The 19,471-nt window shown below is 39.5% G+C and overlaps 2 protein-coding genes across 3 annotated transcripts in view; both read left to right on the top strand.

The window, feature by feature from the left end:
* The window catches only part of LOC134746486 (SET domain-containing protein SmydA-8), a 32,228-nt gene extending 26,631 nt beyond the window's left edge, over positions 1-5,597 (top strand). The window contains exons 8-11 of one of the 2 annotated variants that reach the window (XM_063680893.1): positions 964-1,193; positions 2,581-2,840; positions 3,755-3,858; positions 4,881-5,597. In XM_063680893.1, the coding sequence (XP_063536963.1) occupies positions 964-1,193; positions 2,581-2,840; positions 3,755-3,858; positions 4,881-5,021 (735 nt within the window). In that variant the 3' untranslated portion in view covers positions 5,022-5,597. The remainder of the gene's footprint in view (positions 1-963; positions 1,194-2,580; positions 2,841-3,754; positions 3,859-4,880) is intronic. The other variant, XM_063680892.1, reaches the window with a different exon arrangement.
* A 3,035-nt stretch (positions 5,598-8,632) lies between these two features.
* Positions 8,633-18,595, top strand: LOC134746955 (SET domain-containing protein SmydA-8). Its single transcript, XM_063681528.1, has 10 exons — positions 8,633-8,718; positions 10,658-10,909; positions 11,451-11,606; positions 11,757-12,017; positions 12,326-12,448; positions 12,715-12,902; positions 16,477-16,692; positions 16,851-17,038; positions 17,539-17,651; positions 18,385-18,595. Exons 2-10 carry the CDS (start codon positions 10,664-10,666, stop codon positions 18,538-18,540), a joined length of 1,647 nt encoding a protein of 548 aa, XP_063537598.1. The 5' UTR covers positions 8,633-8,718; positions 10,658-10,663; the 3' UTR covers positions 18,541-18,595.
* The last annotated feature ends 876 nt before the right edge of the window (positions 18,596-19,471 follow it).

Genomic DNA, 19,471 nt, shown 5'->3' with positions numbered 1-19,471 from the left:
CTTAAATAAGGCTTGTGTTGTTGGAAGGTACTTGGAAAACGATATACCTATATAATATATAAATATTCATAAATACTTAAATACATTAAAAACACCCATGACTTAGGAACAAATATCGGTGCTCATCACACCAATAAATGTCGAAATTAAACTATCGTAAGACATATTTCAAAATATTTAGATCAGTACGGATCGTGCCTGAGGAAGGATTCCCAAAGAATCCGAAACGTCGCCAAGAGACTAAAAATAATAGGGAGTGAAACCGTACTGATCTAAATATTTCGAATAAATGTCCTTACGAGGATTTGAATCCGGGACCATCGGCTTCATAGACAGGCACCCACTATGCCAGACAGGTCGTCCAAAGAGTTTGCGGAAAGGAGGCGGTTGAAATTGAAACGCCCGATGGCTCTTCCATGACTTTTTATATCACGAATTGTACAACCATTGACTTGATCCTGTACGGCTAAGATGGTCGGCTCTTTATCATTTGTCACCATCTGTCACGTTCTAACAAAGTAACAAATATGTAAGTACGAAAGCAAAGATAGATATAACTCCGTAATAGATGAAACAGTCTAAGGAAAAAACGTGCCTCGAAAATCAAGAAAATTTGATTCTCGTTCAGAGGGCGCTACTAGTTTTGGCCTACAGTCGTATAGATGGCGTTGACGGTTTCGTTTGTTATTTAACAATTTTAACGCATATCAGTGAAAGAACATGGGTCGAAATCATAAAAATAATTAATGCAAATAAAAAAAATCATTTATCTATATTTAAATACATTTTATCGTATTTTTATAAATCTCCATTTTTAGTTTTAAAGTGTGTCGACAGATGGCAGTGAATTTACTGGGGTTACAAAATTTACTATGACAGTACCGCTCTAGTATAAGTTACTCTATGACGAAAGTGACGCATGACATGACAAATGATAAAAATGCGACTATGATACCGCTGCAGGGCACGTTAAAACGCCGCGAGCACATCAAACACAGCAAGTTCTTCGAGTGCTGCTGCCGGCGCTGCGCCGACCCCACCGAGCTCGGCACGCTCGCCAGCGCCTTCCGCTGCCCCAAGTGCGCCGGCCGCGTGCTGCCCGCCGCGCCGCTCCACCCCGCGGCACCGTGGAACTGTGTAGATGAGTGTAGCTACAGTATGTCGGCAGCTGCCGTTCAACTGCTGCTTAAAAGGTTAGATACTATCCTAATCAAATGAAATATCTTTTACAGTACATATGGTGCTACTTTTTCGCACTAGTGCGGGAATGAGCACTTTTCGTGCATATGTCGAAAGTTTAAAGGGCCATATGTACTGTAAAACGTTGTACGATACACGTGCGAAAAGGTAATTCGCAACTCGTGTCGATTTAAAACACTCCCTGCGGTCGTGTTTTAATTTATCGCCACTCGTTTAAAATTTCCTCTTTTCCGCACTTGTATCGTAAATAACTATTTTAATACAGTTGCTCAAAAAGTGGTACTTTTTGTGGCTGCGTAGCGTGCGAGAAGCTCAATTTCTCGAACTAGTGCTTTTTACTTTTTAGTTCCAAACTATACTTTCGAAACGCAGTTAAAATTGAATTTAGCGCGGAGCAGGTACCAGGGCCTCACTCGTTACTCCTCGGTGTCGTTGACCAACCCGCGCCGGGCCCGCGGCGGCCGCGGCCGGGGCGCGCACGAGTATGAAGGTATCGCGGGCTGCGGCAGCTCGCGTATCGCGGGCTGTATAGGTACTTTTGGTTTTGGTTTGGTTTGGTGGTATGATTCTACTAATGATATATTAATTTATTATTTTTTCGCAATTGTATTAAAAAACGTCGTTTACAACACGTGTGAAATGTCTTTTTACACTAGTTGTAAAATGTACTATTATTGGCTGGCAGTCCTCAACTGTGCGTTTCTCTAGAAACTTCCTGCTTCGCACAGCTAAACTGTGGAATGAACTGTCGCCTGCGGTATTTCCGGACCGATACGACCTTCAAATCTTCAAGAAAAGACCGTACTCCCATCTTAAATGCCGGCAACGCACTTACAACCCCTCCGGTGTTGCGGGTGTCCATGGGCGGCGGTAATCGCTTACCATCAGGTGATCCGTCTGCTCGTTTGCCTCCTATATCATAAAAAAGCCAATTTTAGGCCCGTAAATAAAACTAGCATTTTCTTGATTTTCGAGGCACGTTTTTTCCTTAGACTGTATCCATCTATTACGGAGTTATATCTATCTTTGCTAGCATGGAAAAAAATATGCCTTAAAACTGCAAACTCGAAAACATATTATGGCTGCGATGATTGCATACGCAACCCCGCAATGTCGAAGACCCGAACCGGCCTCGGTACCACCAGATATTTACACCTTTCCGCCAAAACTACGTCACATCTGGTTAAACCAAGAAAAGTGCAGAGATTTTGACAGCACACGCGGTGCAGGTGTTATTTTAAACGTCAAACTACTATGAAATTATGACGTATAAATAACACTGGCACTGCGCATGCTGTCAAAATTTCTGCAGATATTTGTTGGTCTAACTCTATAAAGTTCAATGTCAATTTTATTACAAAATCTATCGCAACTTTCCAGGCTTACGGACGAGTTTGAACAAATCGACGCCAATGACGTCCCCGGCTTCGAGACCTTCCTTCATAAATACCGTAACGTAATACACGGGGGGCACTACCTGCGGCTGTCTGCGCTTCACTCGTTGTCGCAGCTCTATGGCAAAGCGGCGAGCTACCTCATCCATGAGATGCCGGAACCCGAGCTGCATAGGAAGATTGAGGTGTGCCGTGAGCTGATGAAGGCATTTGATGTTATTGAGCCGGGATATTCTAGGTTACGAGGTAAGGACTGAGCATAAGTCATTACGCGATAATAAGCAACTACCTACTCGTTGCATGATCATGTCATGATGTCCTCTGACAATTCGTTCCTTAACGGAGATACCCCGTCGAGATTACAGTAAAGTTTACTTTATCAAACTAGTTAAATACACGTAGTCTTTACACGTAGTCGTAGTCTGGTGGCCTAGCGGTAAGAGCGTGCGGCTTGCAATCCGGAGGTCGCGGGTTCAAACCCCGGCTCGTACCAATGAGTTTTTCGGAACTTATGTACGAAATATCATTTGATATTTACCAGTCGCTTTTCGGTGAAGGAAAACATCATGAGGAAACCGGACTAATCCCGACAAGGCCTAGTTTCCCCTCTGGGTTGGACGGTCAGATGGCAGTCGCTTTCGTAAAAACTAGTGCCTACGCCAATTCTTGGGATTAGTTGCCAAGCGGACCCCAGGCTCCCATGGAGCCGTGGCAAAATGCCGGGACAACGCGAGGAAGATGATGAGTCTTTGCGGAAAAAGAAGTCGTGGAATATAAGGGAACCAGCACATTCTACTGACTCGTCTCTTTCCGAACAGACTCTAGCACCGAGCACTAGCGGGCCAATGAATTAAAATCTTATTTAGACCGAGTGCCAGTTGCACCATCCGCACTTGACAGACTGATTAACGTCACCCGGCGCGCCGCGGTTTACTATGAAACTTTCCATACAATAAAATTAAGCGAACTCTTTAACGATTACAAACAGTTTGGTGCAACAGACCCTTAGTAATGCTGTTCACATGAGTTGCAACACTTGCAACTACAAAAGCTAAAATTGATTATCTACAGAGCTGACGAGAAGGTCGTGGTCTTTTTTTCTTCAGATGCCATATTTCTTGTCTCAAATTAAGTTACGTGACATGAAATTGTTATTCTAGGTGTGACACTGTACGAGCTGCATGCGCCACTGATGATCCTGACCACACGCAAGTTTGAGAGCAAATCCATCTCTAAGGATGAGCTGCGTACAAGGCTGAAAGAGGTACTTACAGTCTTCTGCGCATTCTCTTTAGAGCACTGGTGGTCTAACGGCAGACGGCAGGGTGAGAGGTTTGATGGGACCAGTGATAGTCGGTTAGAAATCCCGGCTCATGGGTACAACCAGTGGATTTCTTGAATATCGTGAGGAAACTGAACTTAAGAATAAAGAATAAAGAATAAAGATCACTTATTTTCAGCTAAAGGTTACAGACATTCCAGGGGTCTCCGCACTAGGCAGTGCCTGTATCGCGGGGAACCAATTATAATTTAAATATCAGACATTGTTACAATTAAAACTACAAACTAAGGCTTAATCTAGACACAATATTGAAACTAAATTTTGTTAAATATGGCTTCTGTCTCGGCATAATTTTGTGAGTGCAGCAGTTTGAAAAGCAGTTTTTTCGCTTCCATTTGTGTGCAATCCCTGAGGTTACATAGTTTATTTATAGCATTGTATGTAGACGCCCTGATGCGTTCCCCAAAACGTTTGCCAAAAGCTGAATTTACTCTTGGAACGGGTAAATTGAAGACGCGTTTTTGTGATAATATATTATACTCCTTTGATACTTTAGACGATTTATGTGTTTGTAAGCAAATTTTGTGTATAAACAGTTGACGAACAGATAGAACTTTAGCCTGAGCAAAGAGATCAGCAGTTGGAAAACGAAAAGGTTTTTTGAACATTACTTTCAAGACTGAACGCTGCGCTCTTTCAATTTCTAACATGGTAGTCTTTGCTGCACTGCCCCACACTGCAATGCAGTAACAGATTATTGACTGGCACAGTGCGACACTTATCCCAATAAGACAGCGTATCCTCTGGGCTAGAGGATCATTACAGTCACTTTGGTAAAAACCATTGTCTGCGGCAGCAGCGTCGACGTCGAGCGGATTTGCTTGGAGCTCTTTTTTTCGTGGAATAATTGTTACCTAAACTGGATGAAGTTCGGAATTAAATAACAAGCATTTTGTAAAATTTACTCAATACAAATTGACTACCTACATATATTTCCTTTTCAGATCGTAGGCTACCTCTCCGAAGCTGCTCTGATCCTCGGCTTCGAGCCTTCCCAGTCCTCCGAAGGTCTGATGGCATCCGCCGCCAAGGATGCCCTCAAGAAGATCAAGACTTGGGAGCAAATCATCGGCAAGATCTCATGAACTTACCTATAGTTGTGTTCCAATTGGGCTGGTCTTTCTTTGGATCTGTGGACATTTTGTGGTATAAATCATGTCTCTTTTCTTCTATAATGGTTAGAATGAGAGATGCTTTGTCATTGTCACGGTGTCTGAGGACCTACCGCGAACGCCGAAGTACGCAAATTGCGGGCAACTATCTCTGTTGTTCCAATTAAGGCGTAATTAGAGTGACAGAGAAAGATGCCCACAATTAGCGAACTTCGGTGTTCGCGGTAGGCCCACTGGTTTGGCAGCTACGTGAAATATGTAATTTTGATTTTATTTTATATATTTTATTGGGATACAAACAGCTTAAAATCTTACACAATATGAATTAATATTAATAAAACACAAGCCAAAACAGTTTCCACTAGTAATTAAAGCAGAAAAGCTCAAAGGGAACTTAATGAAATACAAAATATAAAAAAAGTATTATTCACAAGTATTCTATAGTAATATATTTATTATTATACATTAGTAATATAATATTATTTAATAGTATATATTAGTAATATAAAATATAAAGGATAATTGATATGAAAGGTACAAAATTGTTGTGTTCTTTAGCTGACAGCAGAAGAGACATTGATCTTTTAGATTTAGATGATGTGTCTTATTGAAATTTATAATTTAATATTGTTATTGGTCCGCTAGAGACGCTAGCATTTGAGAAGTATTTATTAAAAAAATTAGCTCTATGTTGTTCTAGAAATGTTCTTCGTCTTCAATCATATTTTCATCAGAAATATTTTGGAACGAAACCATCCATACTTATACTAAAATAACAGTACTGGTATACTCATACAAATCGGTTAATAAATTATTATTTTAACACTTACCTACTCAAACTAACTTTAGATTTAAGTAAATACTTTCTGTGAAATTAAAATGTGATCTACTTATTAACTTGTATATTCATAGAGTCAGCTTCAGTAGTCACTAGTTTTAAATGATAGTAATAACACAAAAACATTTGATTTTTTTTTTGTTCTATTTCTCGTTATAATTTATGAATCTGTCCTGCACCAACATTTATGTCTCTGTTTGACCTAATGGTTGACTGGTAGAGAATGCCTTTTGGCATTAAGTCCGCCATTTGTACATTTTTCTTTGTTTGTGCAATAAAGTTTAAACATCAAACATCAAACATTTATTCAGCAAATAGGCCACAGGGGCACTTTTACATGTCAATTTTTACAAACAATAAAATTAATCCAAAATTACAAAAAAACAATTACATAAATAAATAAAACCCTAAGATTTAAATTGCTCTTGTATATTTAAGGTGAGGATGAGGATGTAGATAGAAAAGAGAGATATTTGACGCCTGGTCTGGCCTAGTGGGTAGTGACTCTGCCTGTGAAGCCGATGGTCCTGGGTTCGAATCCCGGTAAGGGCATTTATTTGTGTGATGAGCACAGATATTTGTTCCTGAGTCTTGGGTGTTTTCTATGTATTTATGTATTTGTAAGTATATTTCATATATCGTTGTCTGAGTACCCACAACACAAGCCTTCTTGAGCTTACTGTGGGACTTAGTCAATCTGTGTAAATAAGAATGTCATATAATTTTTACTTATCATGTTAAACAACGGGCAAAATGACAAGGTTCTAATATCTAATATATTGAGTGACTTAGAAGCTGACTATGACTATACAAACTTATATTAATGATTAATTTATATAATTTTATATTTTATATATGTATGCTATCTTATAAAAGCTTATTATTAAATATCTATTTTATGAATCTCTACCTTTATTATACAATTATTGAAATTATATTCATTCCTTCCACTACTAAAAGACAAATTAATAATGATCGTGTGAATTGTATACAATGAAAATTTATGTTTTAGATACTAATTTAATTTTATTATTAAAAAATACTTTTTAAATAAAATAATATTCTGAGTTTCATTTACCACATATAAATCGTTCTTTATAGAATCATTTAATTTACTTATACCACAAAAAACGAATAAGTATTAGTACAGTACCTACTTTCTCCGCTAGAGGGTGCTGTTCTTTAAACTATATATTCCTAAAAAACTTTATTATGATTTTTTGTAGTTTTGTGACTGTGACAGCGGTTAGATTAGTACAGTACAGTTTTAAATAGTTATAGAGCAGTGAGATGGCAGTATTTGTGCACAAAATGCTAAATTGCAAAAGAAACAACGCAATTTACAATAGTGATGTTCTGAGACTATAGGTAATTACAAAGTAGGGATGCACATAGACATATATATTACTTCGTAAAGACCGGCCTTATGAGAACTACGAATGAGGCAAGTAACCCTTTTAAGTAGGTTCGTTGTATTATTAAACACCAATGGACGGTAAGGTAATGTAACACAACCAATATATCTTTAATATCAACGTAAAACAAAATAAATGTGCAGTTTCCGTTACCTACAGCGTTTTCACATTGTCCGATCCGATATCGGATGTCTTTGACGTAAATTATATGAATGTGTTTAAGAAGCGCATTTTTATATATATTTATTAGCTGTTTAAATGTTCATTATTCAAAAGATAACCTATTCCAAAAAATAAGGACTGTGCCATAGCTCCAAGGATCATCCGACATCCGATGTCGGATCGGACAATGTGAATACACATTACACATTTCCTGACCCATTTCCCGTTCACAGGGCGCCCAGCGACTTCCCTGCGCCTACATTTGCGACACGAACCCAAACATGCAATCTGTGGTTTATTTTTTTTCGATTTGAATTGGATTCTAATTATGCAGTCATGTTCAATTCAACGGTTGCAGCGCCTTCTATTTAAAGCTTTGTACATTTATCCTCTTTCATTACAAAAGTTTCAGCACGACATGCTATTTAGATAATTTCCGTGGCATTCAGTCTACTTTAAAGTTACTCTTCGGTAACTATATGCAGCATACACCAAGCCTCTACAGATAACGTCTTCCGACTAGTACAAATTAAAACCCCTTTCCTGTTTACCGCGCTCCAAAAGACTTTCTCCGTTTGTCTTGCTCCTAATAAAGATGTTAGAGTAACACTACATATTCTCTAGGGATCTGATCTTAGAGAAACCGCCTACTATCAGGAAAACGAACGTACAATTACATCATAATGATATTTACAGTACATATGGTGCTACTTTTTCGCACTAGTGCGGGAATGAGCACTTTTCGTGCATATGTCGAAAGTTTGAAGGGCCATATGTACTGTAAAACGTTGTACGATACACGTGCGAAAATGTAATTCGCAACTCGTGTCGATTTAAAACACTCCCTGCGGTCGTGTTTTAATTTATCGCCACTCGTTTCGAATTACCTCTTTTCCGCACTTGTATCATAAATAACTATTGAATCATGTTATTTAGTTATATGCACGGACAAGTACGAGCGAAATCTATAACTGAATGACGTCGGTTAAATGTCATTATGATATCGGTGTACCTACGTTCGAATTGGGTTGTATTGCTGTAGGGTTGCAGGGAAATCGTTCATATCCGATATCCGATTCCTCAGGACAAAAATTAAAACACGTCGTGTAACATACCTTTAACGCCGGCCTCAAATTTCTTAGAGTAGCTTCAGTAGTTTCAGCACTGTGCTATTTTTGCCTTCGCATGCAGTCTCCCGGCGCGCACGCACGTGGCGCGTAGCTTTCGTTGTGATTAAGTGGATTCTTAAACTAAGGTATGCAGGAACACCTATTTACACAGTTTTTTTTTATTGAAGTGTCCACAATTTTGGTCGGAACCGGCTTTGGTGGTCAGTGGATGATATAAAAATCACAACGAGAAATTAAACTGCTTTTAAGTATCGTGAACTTTCGGCGCTGACAAGAAAATTTAGGGCATTCATGTGTGAAATGATTTTCAATAGTTTCGTAATTGGTGCAATGTTTTCAATGCGATGCGAATTCATGAACAATAATAATTATATTTGTTCCAAACTATAACGCATAGGTATTGTGCGAAAACGAAAATAGTGCGCAAAAGCTTGCCGACATAGTTACTCTTGTAGTTACATTGAAATTATTCCTGCGTATTAGACATTTTTAAAACGTTGATTAAAATACTTACAATCATAGATTTAGATGCGATTTACTATTTGTAGAATAAAACGCTTTTATCAGGGATTTATTTAAAATAAATAAATAAATAAAAATAAATAAATATTATAGCACATTCTTACACAGATTGACTAAGTCCCACGGTAAGCCTAAGGAGGCTTGTGTTATGGGTACTCAGGCAACGATATATATAATATATAAATACTTAAATACATAGAAAACACCCATGACTCAGGAACAAATATCTGTGCTCATCACACAAATAAATGCCCTTACCGGGATTCGAACCCAGGACCATCGGCTTCACAGGCAGGGTCACTACCCACTAGGCCAAACCGGTCGTCAAAACAATTAAATAGGTACCGGCACTGGTCAGTTATTTGGTTTTAATGTATAATCTGTCAGTAATTACTAATTAGTTACAATCTAGTACTTTTCTGAGAATTCTTTTCTGATGCGTGGAGTAAGGTGGACCGCAGAGCAACATTTTCAACAAAAATAAGCGTGCCACGTTCCCCTCCTGTAGTTTTTACTGTGCACTAGAATTAGTAGATACTCACTACCCGTCGGCTGCATGACACTCTTTGCATACAACTGAGGGCCTACCGCGAACACCGTAGTTCGAAAATTGCAGGCATCTTTCTCTTTTACTTCAATTAGGTAGCGCCCTACTAATTAGAGTGACAGAGAAATATGCCCGCAATTTGCGAACTTCGGTGTTTGCGGTAGGCCCTCTGATACGCAAGGGTGAGGGAGGGGAGGGGAGTTAGCTCTCCCGCTGACTATACGTGGACTATATGTTGTTTTGTTTCATTTTTATGTCCGATGCCGGTAACGCCTTGCAATTGGTAATAGCAATATTTATCGAATATTTAAATGCTTATTGTTTTGACTGTTCGTTTCTAATTTAACCATTTTTTTTTTATATAAAACACTAATGCAACTAGACGACAATATTTATTTGTGCAACAAGAGAGGAAAGTTGGTTTTTCTTGCGAGTGTTGATTTTGAGTCCCGAGTAAGCGAAAGATTCTATAATTTAATCACGAGCGAAGCGAGTGATTTTAAATTAGAATCTTGAGCGTAGCGAGATACTCAAAAACACGAGATATAAAATAACTTTGCTCTCGTGTGACACATATACACATATAATTTTTCACTTCAGTAGTGAGAACATATTAAAGGTTAAAATGTATTTCGAATTTGTAATAGACCCCGAAAGTATGAAGTGGCAGTTCATGGCCTTCAGTAAATTAAAAAGCTACTTTGCTTCACTCCCTGGAGTGACGAAAGTCGTACTTTTCCTCACTCCAGGGAGTGACGAAAGTAGGCTTGTTCGAGCTGCTGAGGTGAAAATATCATATCAAAGATATTTCTAAGAATTATCTCACGAACTACCTATACTACTATACTGTACTATATATACTTATAAGCCATTTTTTTTTTGAAGCGACGGCGTACAATCAAATATTACTAGTTTAAAAAACCATTATGCCTTCATTTATGTTTCATCCACATTACTTTCCATAATTTAAAATCTTCTTTACCTTCACGTTTCAGCTCACAATGAAATCCCTCGGCTCCTGCTACATCTGCCTCGCCCCGTCCTCCCAAAAATGCTCCGGCTGCCAAGAAGTCCACTACTGCTCTCGAGAGCATCAGAAGCAGCACTGGAAACAGCACAAGCACCAATGCACGCCGGTCAGGGTGAAGGAAGATGAGAAGGTTGGGAGGTTCCTTGAGGCCACCAGGGATATCAAGCCTGGTGATGTTGTGGTAAAGGAAAAGCCTCTGATAACTGGACCTTCGCAAGTAAGTTCCTTCATCATTTACAAAACGTGTATGACAGGTCTACATCAGTAGTACAGGGTGTCCAAGTAACAGGTAACAGGCAAAACAAAATGGCGGCATTAAAAAGTTGTATGCCTCCAAGTTGGCCACCCTGTTTTAGCAGCTATTTGGAAGCACAAGCACCAATGTACTCCAGTCAGGGTGAAGGGAGATGAGAAGCTCGAAAGGTTCTTTGAAGCGACCAGGGAATCGTGTCTGGTGACGTGGTGGTGAAGTAAAAACTTATTTTTAGTGGACCTTCGTAAGTAGGTAATCTTTGTAGCCTTTGACAGAACAAGGGTGATAAAAAGCTCCGTTAATATAAAGAACTATAACACTCGTAAGAAAAGGTATTAGCATTAGAAGCAGAAAATTTATCAGTGCACACTGGTCAAGATCGGTAAATTATCCTAACTTTCCGAATACTTAGCCTTTAAGTGTTCCATATCCTGTTCAACTATTCCAGTAAAATGACTGGGGAATACCAATCAACCTAGTATATAGTAACGATAAACTGTTGCAGGTGACTCCACCAGTGTGCCTCGGTTGCTACAAGCAGTTGGAAGCGGGCAAGACGGTGGACTGCGAGTTGTGTGGGTGGCCCTTCTGCTCTCAAGACTGCAATATGCGAGACGAGCATACACCAGAGTGCCACTATACCGAGAAAAGGGGGGAGAAGGTTAAGATAAAAATGAACAGTAAAGAGAAAAGTTATCTTTGTCCTCCCTTCTTCAATATGTTTCCTATTCTAAGTCCAATTCCTCTAACTATGATTTTCCTACTTTAAAATTATTCTTATGTCTCAACCCATCTCCAACTTTTATTCCAGGTATCCATACCATCCTCATCATTCGGCGTGCCGCACCCAAACTACCAGTGTATCACTGTCCTCCGCTGCCTCTACCAACGCGACCACGACGTCAAACTCTGGGAGAAACTCCAAGCCCTGGAGTCTCACTGTGAAGACCGCCGTGGCACTGACAAATGGCAGAACGATAAGAAAATGATCGCGGAGTTTATCTGGAAGTTCTTCAAGTTGGAGGGGGTGTTCAGTGAAGAGGAGATTATGAAGTGCTGCGGAATTTTACAAGTAACTTCTCAAATCTCTAATGCATGTTAAGTTCCACGCCTTGAACATTTTCATGTGGATAAGGGTTAAGAAAATTAACCTTTATATCCCTTAATTTTTGGGTATGTCTACAGGAAAGACGTGAACACGTTTTGTGTTATGTGACCCGGGTGCAATCTTGCAAAAATAATAGTGTGTAAAGTTTAGCACCTTGCACTTTACAGCGTCCATGGTTACGGCGGTATCTTTTATAACCATGAAGCTTTCCATCTAAACTAGCTACCAGTTCTTCGATCTCCTCTGGCTTGACTCCTTGATTTCATTTACAGATAAACGGCCACGAAGTCCCATTACTAGAGCCGGAGTATGTGTCAGTCTTTGATCGTATCTCCATGGTGGAACACAACTGCCGCGCCAATTGCAACAAGAGCTTCACTTCTGATGGGCAGATTGTAAGTCTTAACTTAGATAGAAGCAAATGGAACGAATGTTTTTTTTATAATTAAAAACACGACTGCAGTTTACATCTTAATAGAGCCCGAGCACTTATCCACCTAATCCCAAGAACTTGCGCAGGTATTGATTTTACCAAAAACAACTGCCAGCTGATCATTCAACCCAAAGGGAAAACTAGGCTCCGAAATTTAAACCGTCGACTTTTAACGAAGGAACGAAGTCTATTCACTTGGCCATTTTTAAACCACTGCATGCTCTCCAGGTCCTCTGCGCGGGCCAAGACATCTCTTCAGGCAGTCACATCACCGTCTGCTACACAGACCCACTCTGGGGCACCGAAGCCCGGCGCCATCATCTCGCGGACTCCAAGTTCTTCGAATGTGCGTGCGCGCGCTGCGCGGATCCAACGGAGTTCGGGACTAATTACAGCGCCATTAAATGTAAAAAGAAGTAAGTGAGGTTTACTTTTATAAATAGAAAGGAAATATTAGCACAGTAACTTAAAACGAACTAAAAATAATGACATAAAATTTGCAATAATTGATAGCCGTTTTAAAATTGCGTACTGGTGGGTAAACAAAGCATGGGGCTCTTCAAATATCAAGAGTACCTACAGGCTTTTAAAAGCCCGGAAAGAAGCATGTGATTACTTTCACTGTAAAAAAATTTGATTTTTGATTTACGTGGTAGATACTGAGACCCTACAGACTACAGTAGTTCTGAGGTTCCAAGTCAAGGGAAATCCTAACTTTCTTTTCTTTCAGGAACCTAAACTGTAATCAGTGAATAACAATTAATGATTCCACCGTTATTCTAGGCAAATTTATTACCCTATTCGTCTGATTATTTGTGTCTCGATCTTTCACTAAAACAAAGTTTGCTTAAAGATAACAAAAAGAACTGTCTGCTAATATGCTCTCACATCCATCACAATTATTATTTATAAAACATAAGAATAATGTAAAGAAAAGTCTGATTAGCACTGCATTTAATTTTCTGGCACAAAAGTTTACTGTCTTTAAAGACTGTGGTATTATATAATCTGTGACTGTGCATATTATGTGGTATATGATTTATCAAAGAAACACGTGACGATACACGTGATGCTATAGAGTCTAACCTATGGATGGTATAGAAAGGATGCACATCTCTTATGGCAGAATTGTTGCAAAAATGACCGCTTTCAGCTTTAAATAATAGTTCCTAATCTCTCCCGTGGCGCTAGTTAGGCTCTGGGACATAAGCCATATATAAGGCAACTAATAACCCGACTAAATTACGTAGGTTGTTTTTGGTAGTATTTCGGTGTATGGTGGCGCCGCCTAATTACTGTTTTTTGATGGACACTTTTCATACATAGATATTTGGCTCATTTATATAGTCTCCATGGTCTAACCAAGCTTGAATTGAAGCTAATTCTGCTTTGCAGTGGCAGTGTGGAGGTGGCACCATACACGTAAAATTACTATGTAAATATAACTTTTATTAAAAGCTCGTTCACACTTAGTCACGTAAAATACCTATAGAATAGATATACCACATGTCATTGTATGTAAAAAGTTTCATTACAATCAAACACGTAGTTACGTTTGTATGGGAAGGTGCAATGAGGGCTAACGGGTATGAATTCGCCGCTAGGGGCGCTAGTGCAGATGGTGGTCTTTTCCATAGTTCGAAATGTCAAATGACACTTGTCACTTCAATGACTGACAGCTGTTCTTTAGTCTATGGATGGTATAGAAAGGATGCCAATCTCTTATGGCAGAATTGTTGCAAAAGTGACCGCTTTCATCTTTAAATAATAGTTCCTTATCTCTCCGGTGGCGCTAGTTAGGCTCTGGGACATGAGTATAACATGAACCATATAAGGCAACAAATAACCCGACTAAATTACGTAGGTTGTTTTTGGTAGTATTTCGGTGTATGGTGGCGCCGCCTAATTACTGTTTTTTGATGGACACTTTTCGTACATAGAGATTTGGCTCCTTTATATAGTCTCCATGCTTTAGTCTTTTGGACCATCATCAACAGAGGCGCCAACTGGTGAGCAAAAAAACGATAGCCCTCATTCGGCCGAGCTTGACGGGGACTCTTAAATAGACTCAAAATACTTTATAATGTAAGAAGATTTTCTTTGACTTTCATTTTTATGACTAACCTGCAGCTTGGTTAAAAAGATAATATTAATCCGAAAAACTGCGCAAATACTACATAAAATACTAAAAAATGTCAAACGAACTCACACATCTTACGATTATAACTATTTGAAATGAAAAGACATGGCCTCAAACCGTAGATGGATTCTCAACAACAACATTATTTGAACAATTTACCTACGTAACACATTATTTGCACAATAACCATTGCGTGCCCTAATCTAATCTTATCTGTGACGAGTTGATAAGAACGAGATCAAAGATCTGCAATCAAACACCAAGCATGGTGTTCGCAATAAGGGATATTACTGCAATGTTCTGCCACCAGAGTGCAGCACTAGCCTTTTTAGTAAACCATAGTTAACTTATACATACTGTACCTTTAACAGGTTTTTGACAAGTTTTCAGAGACAATAAAATATGACATTGATGCATCAAGGCGGTTTGTTTACAGAGGACCTACCGGGAAACGCGAATCCGAAATTTCGCTATCTGCCTCTTTATCTCTCGAATATGTAAGTGACAGAGATGTTAGATAACGAAATTTCGATTTTCTTGTTTCGCGATAGACCCTCAGATCGTGGTAGTGGCGCCCCCTACGCAGAGTTTCGCGTAATATTCCCTTTTTTAAAAGATTACCTACATCTCATGTGTACGTGTATCTATCTGCAAAAACTCTACTGATAAGTTATGATTATGAGGTTACTTCATTTAACTCAACTACGAACAAGTTAAAAGGAGGAGTTATGGTTTAAGAAGTCAATAATATGTATGTGGCTGTAGATGGATAATTTATTTATGTATTCTATAGATGGCCAAATGGTCAATAACATTAGTTACGCGGATGATATGGTGTTGCTGAGTCCGTCAGTCAGTGCACTTAGGGACCTGCTGCGCATGTGCGAAACCTATGCTGATTCACATGGACTGAAGTACAATTGTCTCAAAACGCAAGTTATGGTTTTCGCGGTGCGGGGCATGTCGTCGGTGTACGTGCCGCCCATCAAGCTGTATGAAAAGGAGCTGGACAAGGTTGACCGGTTCAAATATTTAGGTCACATTATCACGAGTGACCTAAAGGACGATAGTGATATTGAGAGGGAACGTAGGGCGCTGGCGGTTCGGGGGAATATGCTGGCTCGCAGGTTCGCGCATTGTACGGGGGAAGTAAAGAGAACCTTGTTCAAGTCCTTCTGTCAATCGTTCTACACCAGCGGCCTGTGGGTTAGTTATACTCAGAGAGCCCTCAGCGCCTTACGAGTCCTCTATATAACATGTTTAGGGTGCTGATGGGGCTCCCTAGATTCTGCAGTGCATCGGGCATGTTCGCCGACGCACACGTAGAGGACTTCCACGCCATTATGCGTAAAAAGATCATGTCCATCAGAAGCAGAATACAGGGGAGTGCCAACAGCATACTAAATATGTTAGCGGACAGGCCAGACAGTCTTTTACAAAGACATTGGATGTCCTCACTTATAAACCCCCATTCAGGGGATATATATTTTTTAAATTAGTGTGTAATAAAAATAGTTTTAATATAAATAACCTAGCTTTTAAGTAACAAACTAACAAATTTGGAACACCGTATCTGAATAAAGAAATTATTTATTATTTATTATTATTATGTGAGTACTTATATGTGTTATGCTTATGTGTCTTATAGTAGGTACAAAATTACCAAATTGATCCATTTATTTTAGAAATTAAGAATTATAGGGTCACAGTTTTCCATTACATTTGACCTGTCCAAAAAAAAAATTTGCCGTTTCTCCGCCATATTTTGTTTACGCCAATAATATAATGTTGGTCAGATAAACGAGTATTCTGTGTAATATTTTAAAACAATGCTCATTCCATCACCACAGGGGCTGCAAAGGCTACCTCCTCCCGGAGACCTTCCTCGTCCCAATCCTGCACAAGACCAAGTCCCCAGACCCGTCGACCCGCAACCTGGACCAGAAGATGTGGGTCTGCCGGGTCTGCAAGGACGCCGTTTCTGACGCCATCATGCAGCAGCTACTGCAGGACATCGGGAGGGAGCTGAGCATCATGCCGAAGGGAGATGCTGATGCTTGTGAAAGGTATTCTTTTTAATATGGAATATTACTGCAATGTTCTGCCGCCAGTAAACCATAGAGTAACTTATACTATTAGGGTTGCAGATTCGGGTCTTAGGCATAAAAACCATTTGAGAAAATTCATACTATATACATTGTTATTTAGGCAATTCCTTTCCCAGGTTCATAAACCACTGCAGCGCCTACCTACACCCTCGCCACTACTACCTGACAGACGTCTCCTTAGCTCTAGCCCAGCTGATTGGTCAAGAGAGCGAGCTGGGATTGGCTTCAGTCAGCGACGACAGACTGCTGCTGAAGACGCAACTCTGCCGTGGGATAGCTGATCTACTTGAGACCTTGGCACCTGGTAATAAAAGCGTTTTTAAAAACAGCATCTAATACCTCTACCTACTCTCACTGCTTGACTGTATCACTAGCTCTAGCCCAGCTTATTGGTCAGAAGAGCGAGCTGACTGCTGCTGAAGTTCTGTCGTGGTTTAGATAGCTGTCATACGCGTCACATCCCCGAGAAAGTAGCCTGTAGAATGCCCCATTTCCATGTTTCTTTTCAAATAAAAATGTTGATTAATTCAAGTAGAGAAGGGGCGTGTAAATCATTCCATTCAGGGTGGGTATTATAATAGGGCACTTTTTTAGAAGACATTTTGTAGATGCTACGTTTCACTAACATGCTTAGCAGATGACCCATTATGGAAACCACAGATGTGCGTGTTTGGCTACCTTAAGTATTTAAATACCATAACACCAGGGTTTTGACTTCGTAACCCAGGAAAACGTATTCATGGTAACAAGTGACACGGAAAAGTTGATTGACCCGATTTTCATCTTTAAATTGCATTTTTGCAGCGGAGGTCCGCCTGCGGGGCACCCTGCTCTTCGAGCTACATGCTGCAGTGGCAGAGACAGGACGGAGGAAGTCCATGACTGACGGGCCCGGGGTCATGCTCGGATATGTCTCGGTATGTACGAATGTCACCGTATAACGCAAGTTTGCAGCAGATGTGAGACTACGGGGCTACCGTACGGGGCGCCCTGCCCTTTGAGCTACATGCGACATGTCAAATGAATGTTACCATTAGGTGGGAGTTCCCTCAATTCCTCATTTTGACAAAAATGGGGCCAATCTGTAGGTAGGCATAAAGGTTTAAAACAAAAAAATATTTTCCAAATCGCTTGAGAGATGACGGATTTCTGAGGTAACAAGCTTTAACATATAAATAACAAATGAGAAAAAAATACAATAAACAATTAAATATACGTACAACCGAATAGAGTAGGTACACTTCTTTTGGAATTTTGAAGTCGGTTATTTTTAAAGTTTATTTCTTTAATCTACCTTTTCGTCACGGCACACGGTATGCACAATTGCACATTCAGTGCATGCGCTCCAGTTCTTGCTCCAAAATTGTAGCTTAAATGATTTATTTAAATTACGTTCTTACTTTCATCTTTACAAAAGAAAGGTCCAACAGGCGCTCTCATGGTTTTTATATGTAGGTGTATGTATGTATTAAACTCATTATTGTACAGAACACACACAATAAATATGGCATAAGATAGGCTGTACAAAACCTTCATGTCCTTCCCATACACTGGATAATGGTAGGTATCTCAGATATTTAGAAGACGTGTGTTGTTTTTAAAAGAGACAGCTAAAATTCTACAGAATATAATAAATTACGTCTTTTGCAGGAATCACGGCGGATCCTCCTGGAATCCGTACAACTGCTGAAGCACGAGCCCCCTGAGCTGCCTGAAGGCCGCATCGCACAGCAGGCGCGCTCCAACATCATACATATGGACGAGCTCATCAAGAACTTGGCTGCCAATCTACCCGCACCTCTTTAAACATATAAGCAAGCGTATTATGGTTGCGGTTATTGCCAAGCCAAGTTTGACAAACGCCAAAAGAAAAATAATAATATATCGGGATAACCATGACAGACGCTACGAAAAGTCACGTGACTATTACCGTACATTTACAATAAGTTTCAATATTTTCTATCATCAAATGTAAAAATAAAAATAAATGAAAATAACAACTTTGGTTTCTATGTCAATGAGAGCCGAATTTCAGCCCACAATGCATGCAGCATCTTCAGTTTACGCGGCTAAAGCCCTCCTCTAGGCCACCCGGACACGGCGGTACCTGCCCCAAACTTGCCCCAAACTCTCAAGTATATGCAACCTTTGAAAGGTTCGACTTTGACCAATTCTATAGAACGAGCAGTATGTGCTTGCACCTCCTACACGAATCCCTTACGGGATTATTTAGTTTATGGTGTTTTTCCTTTTAGTTGTTTACAATAGCTCTAAACATCTCTCTTTGACTGGTAGAGAATGCCATAGGCATTAAGTCATCCATTTGTTGTTTCTTGTTTGTGCAATAAAGTTTAAATAAATATATAAACAAACCATTACCTACACAAAAGTTAAAATATTTTAGTAAATTGTCTTAAAATTTTATAGCGTTTAACACATAACATAACACAAGCCCTACTGTACATTGACCTAGGCAAAGATAGATATAACTCCGTAATAGATGGATACAGTCTAAGGAAAAAACGTGCCTCGAAAATCAGTGAAAGAACATGGGTCAAAATCATATAAAAATAATTAATCAATCAATCAATCAATAATTTATTTCGAACAAATAAGTCCATAATGTGTTAGTAACATACATACTAATACTTAAATCTAGGGTTAGTACAAACATAATATTAAAACAGAATTTCACATAATGGGGCATGTAGCTGCACCCAGTGCTTCAGCCACGGTG

The sequence above is a fragment of the Cydia strobilella genome, chromosome 13, assembly GCF_947568885.1.
Source record: "Cydia strobilella chromosome 13, ilCydStro3.1, whole genome shotgun sequence".
In the NCBI taxonomy this organism is placed as follows: domain Eukaryota; kingdom Metazoa; phylum Arthropoda; class Insecta; order Lepidoptera; family Tortricidae; genus Cydia; species Cydia strobilella.
Note: the sequence above shows the minus strand (reverse complement) of the source record. Positions and strands in the feature narration are given on the sequence as shown.

Coding starts and splice junctions, on each gene's coding strand:
- LOC134746955 (XM_063681528.1), top strand. CDS start 10,664: ATGAAATCCCTCGGCTCCTGCTACATCTGCCTCGCCCCGTCCTCCCAA. Junction 12,018..12,325: donor AGTGCTGCGGAATTTTACAA/GTAACTTCTCAA, acceptor TTTCATTTACAG/ATAAACGGCCACGAAGTCCC. Junction 17,652..18,384: donor TCATGCTCGGATATGTCTCG/GTATGTACGAAT, acceptor CGTCTTTTGCAG/GAATCACGGCGGATCCTCCT.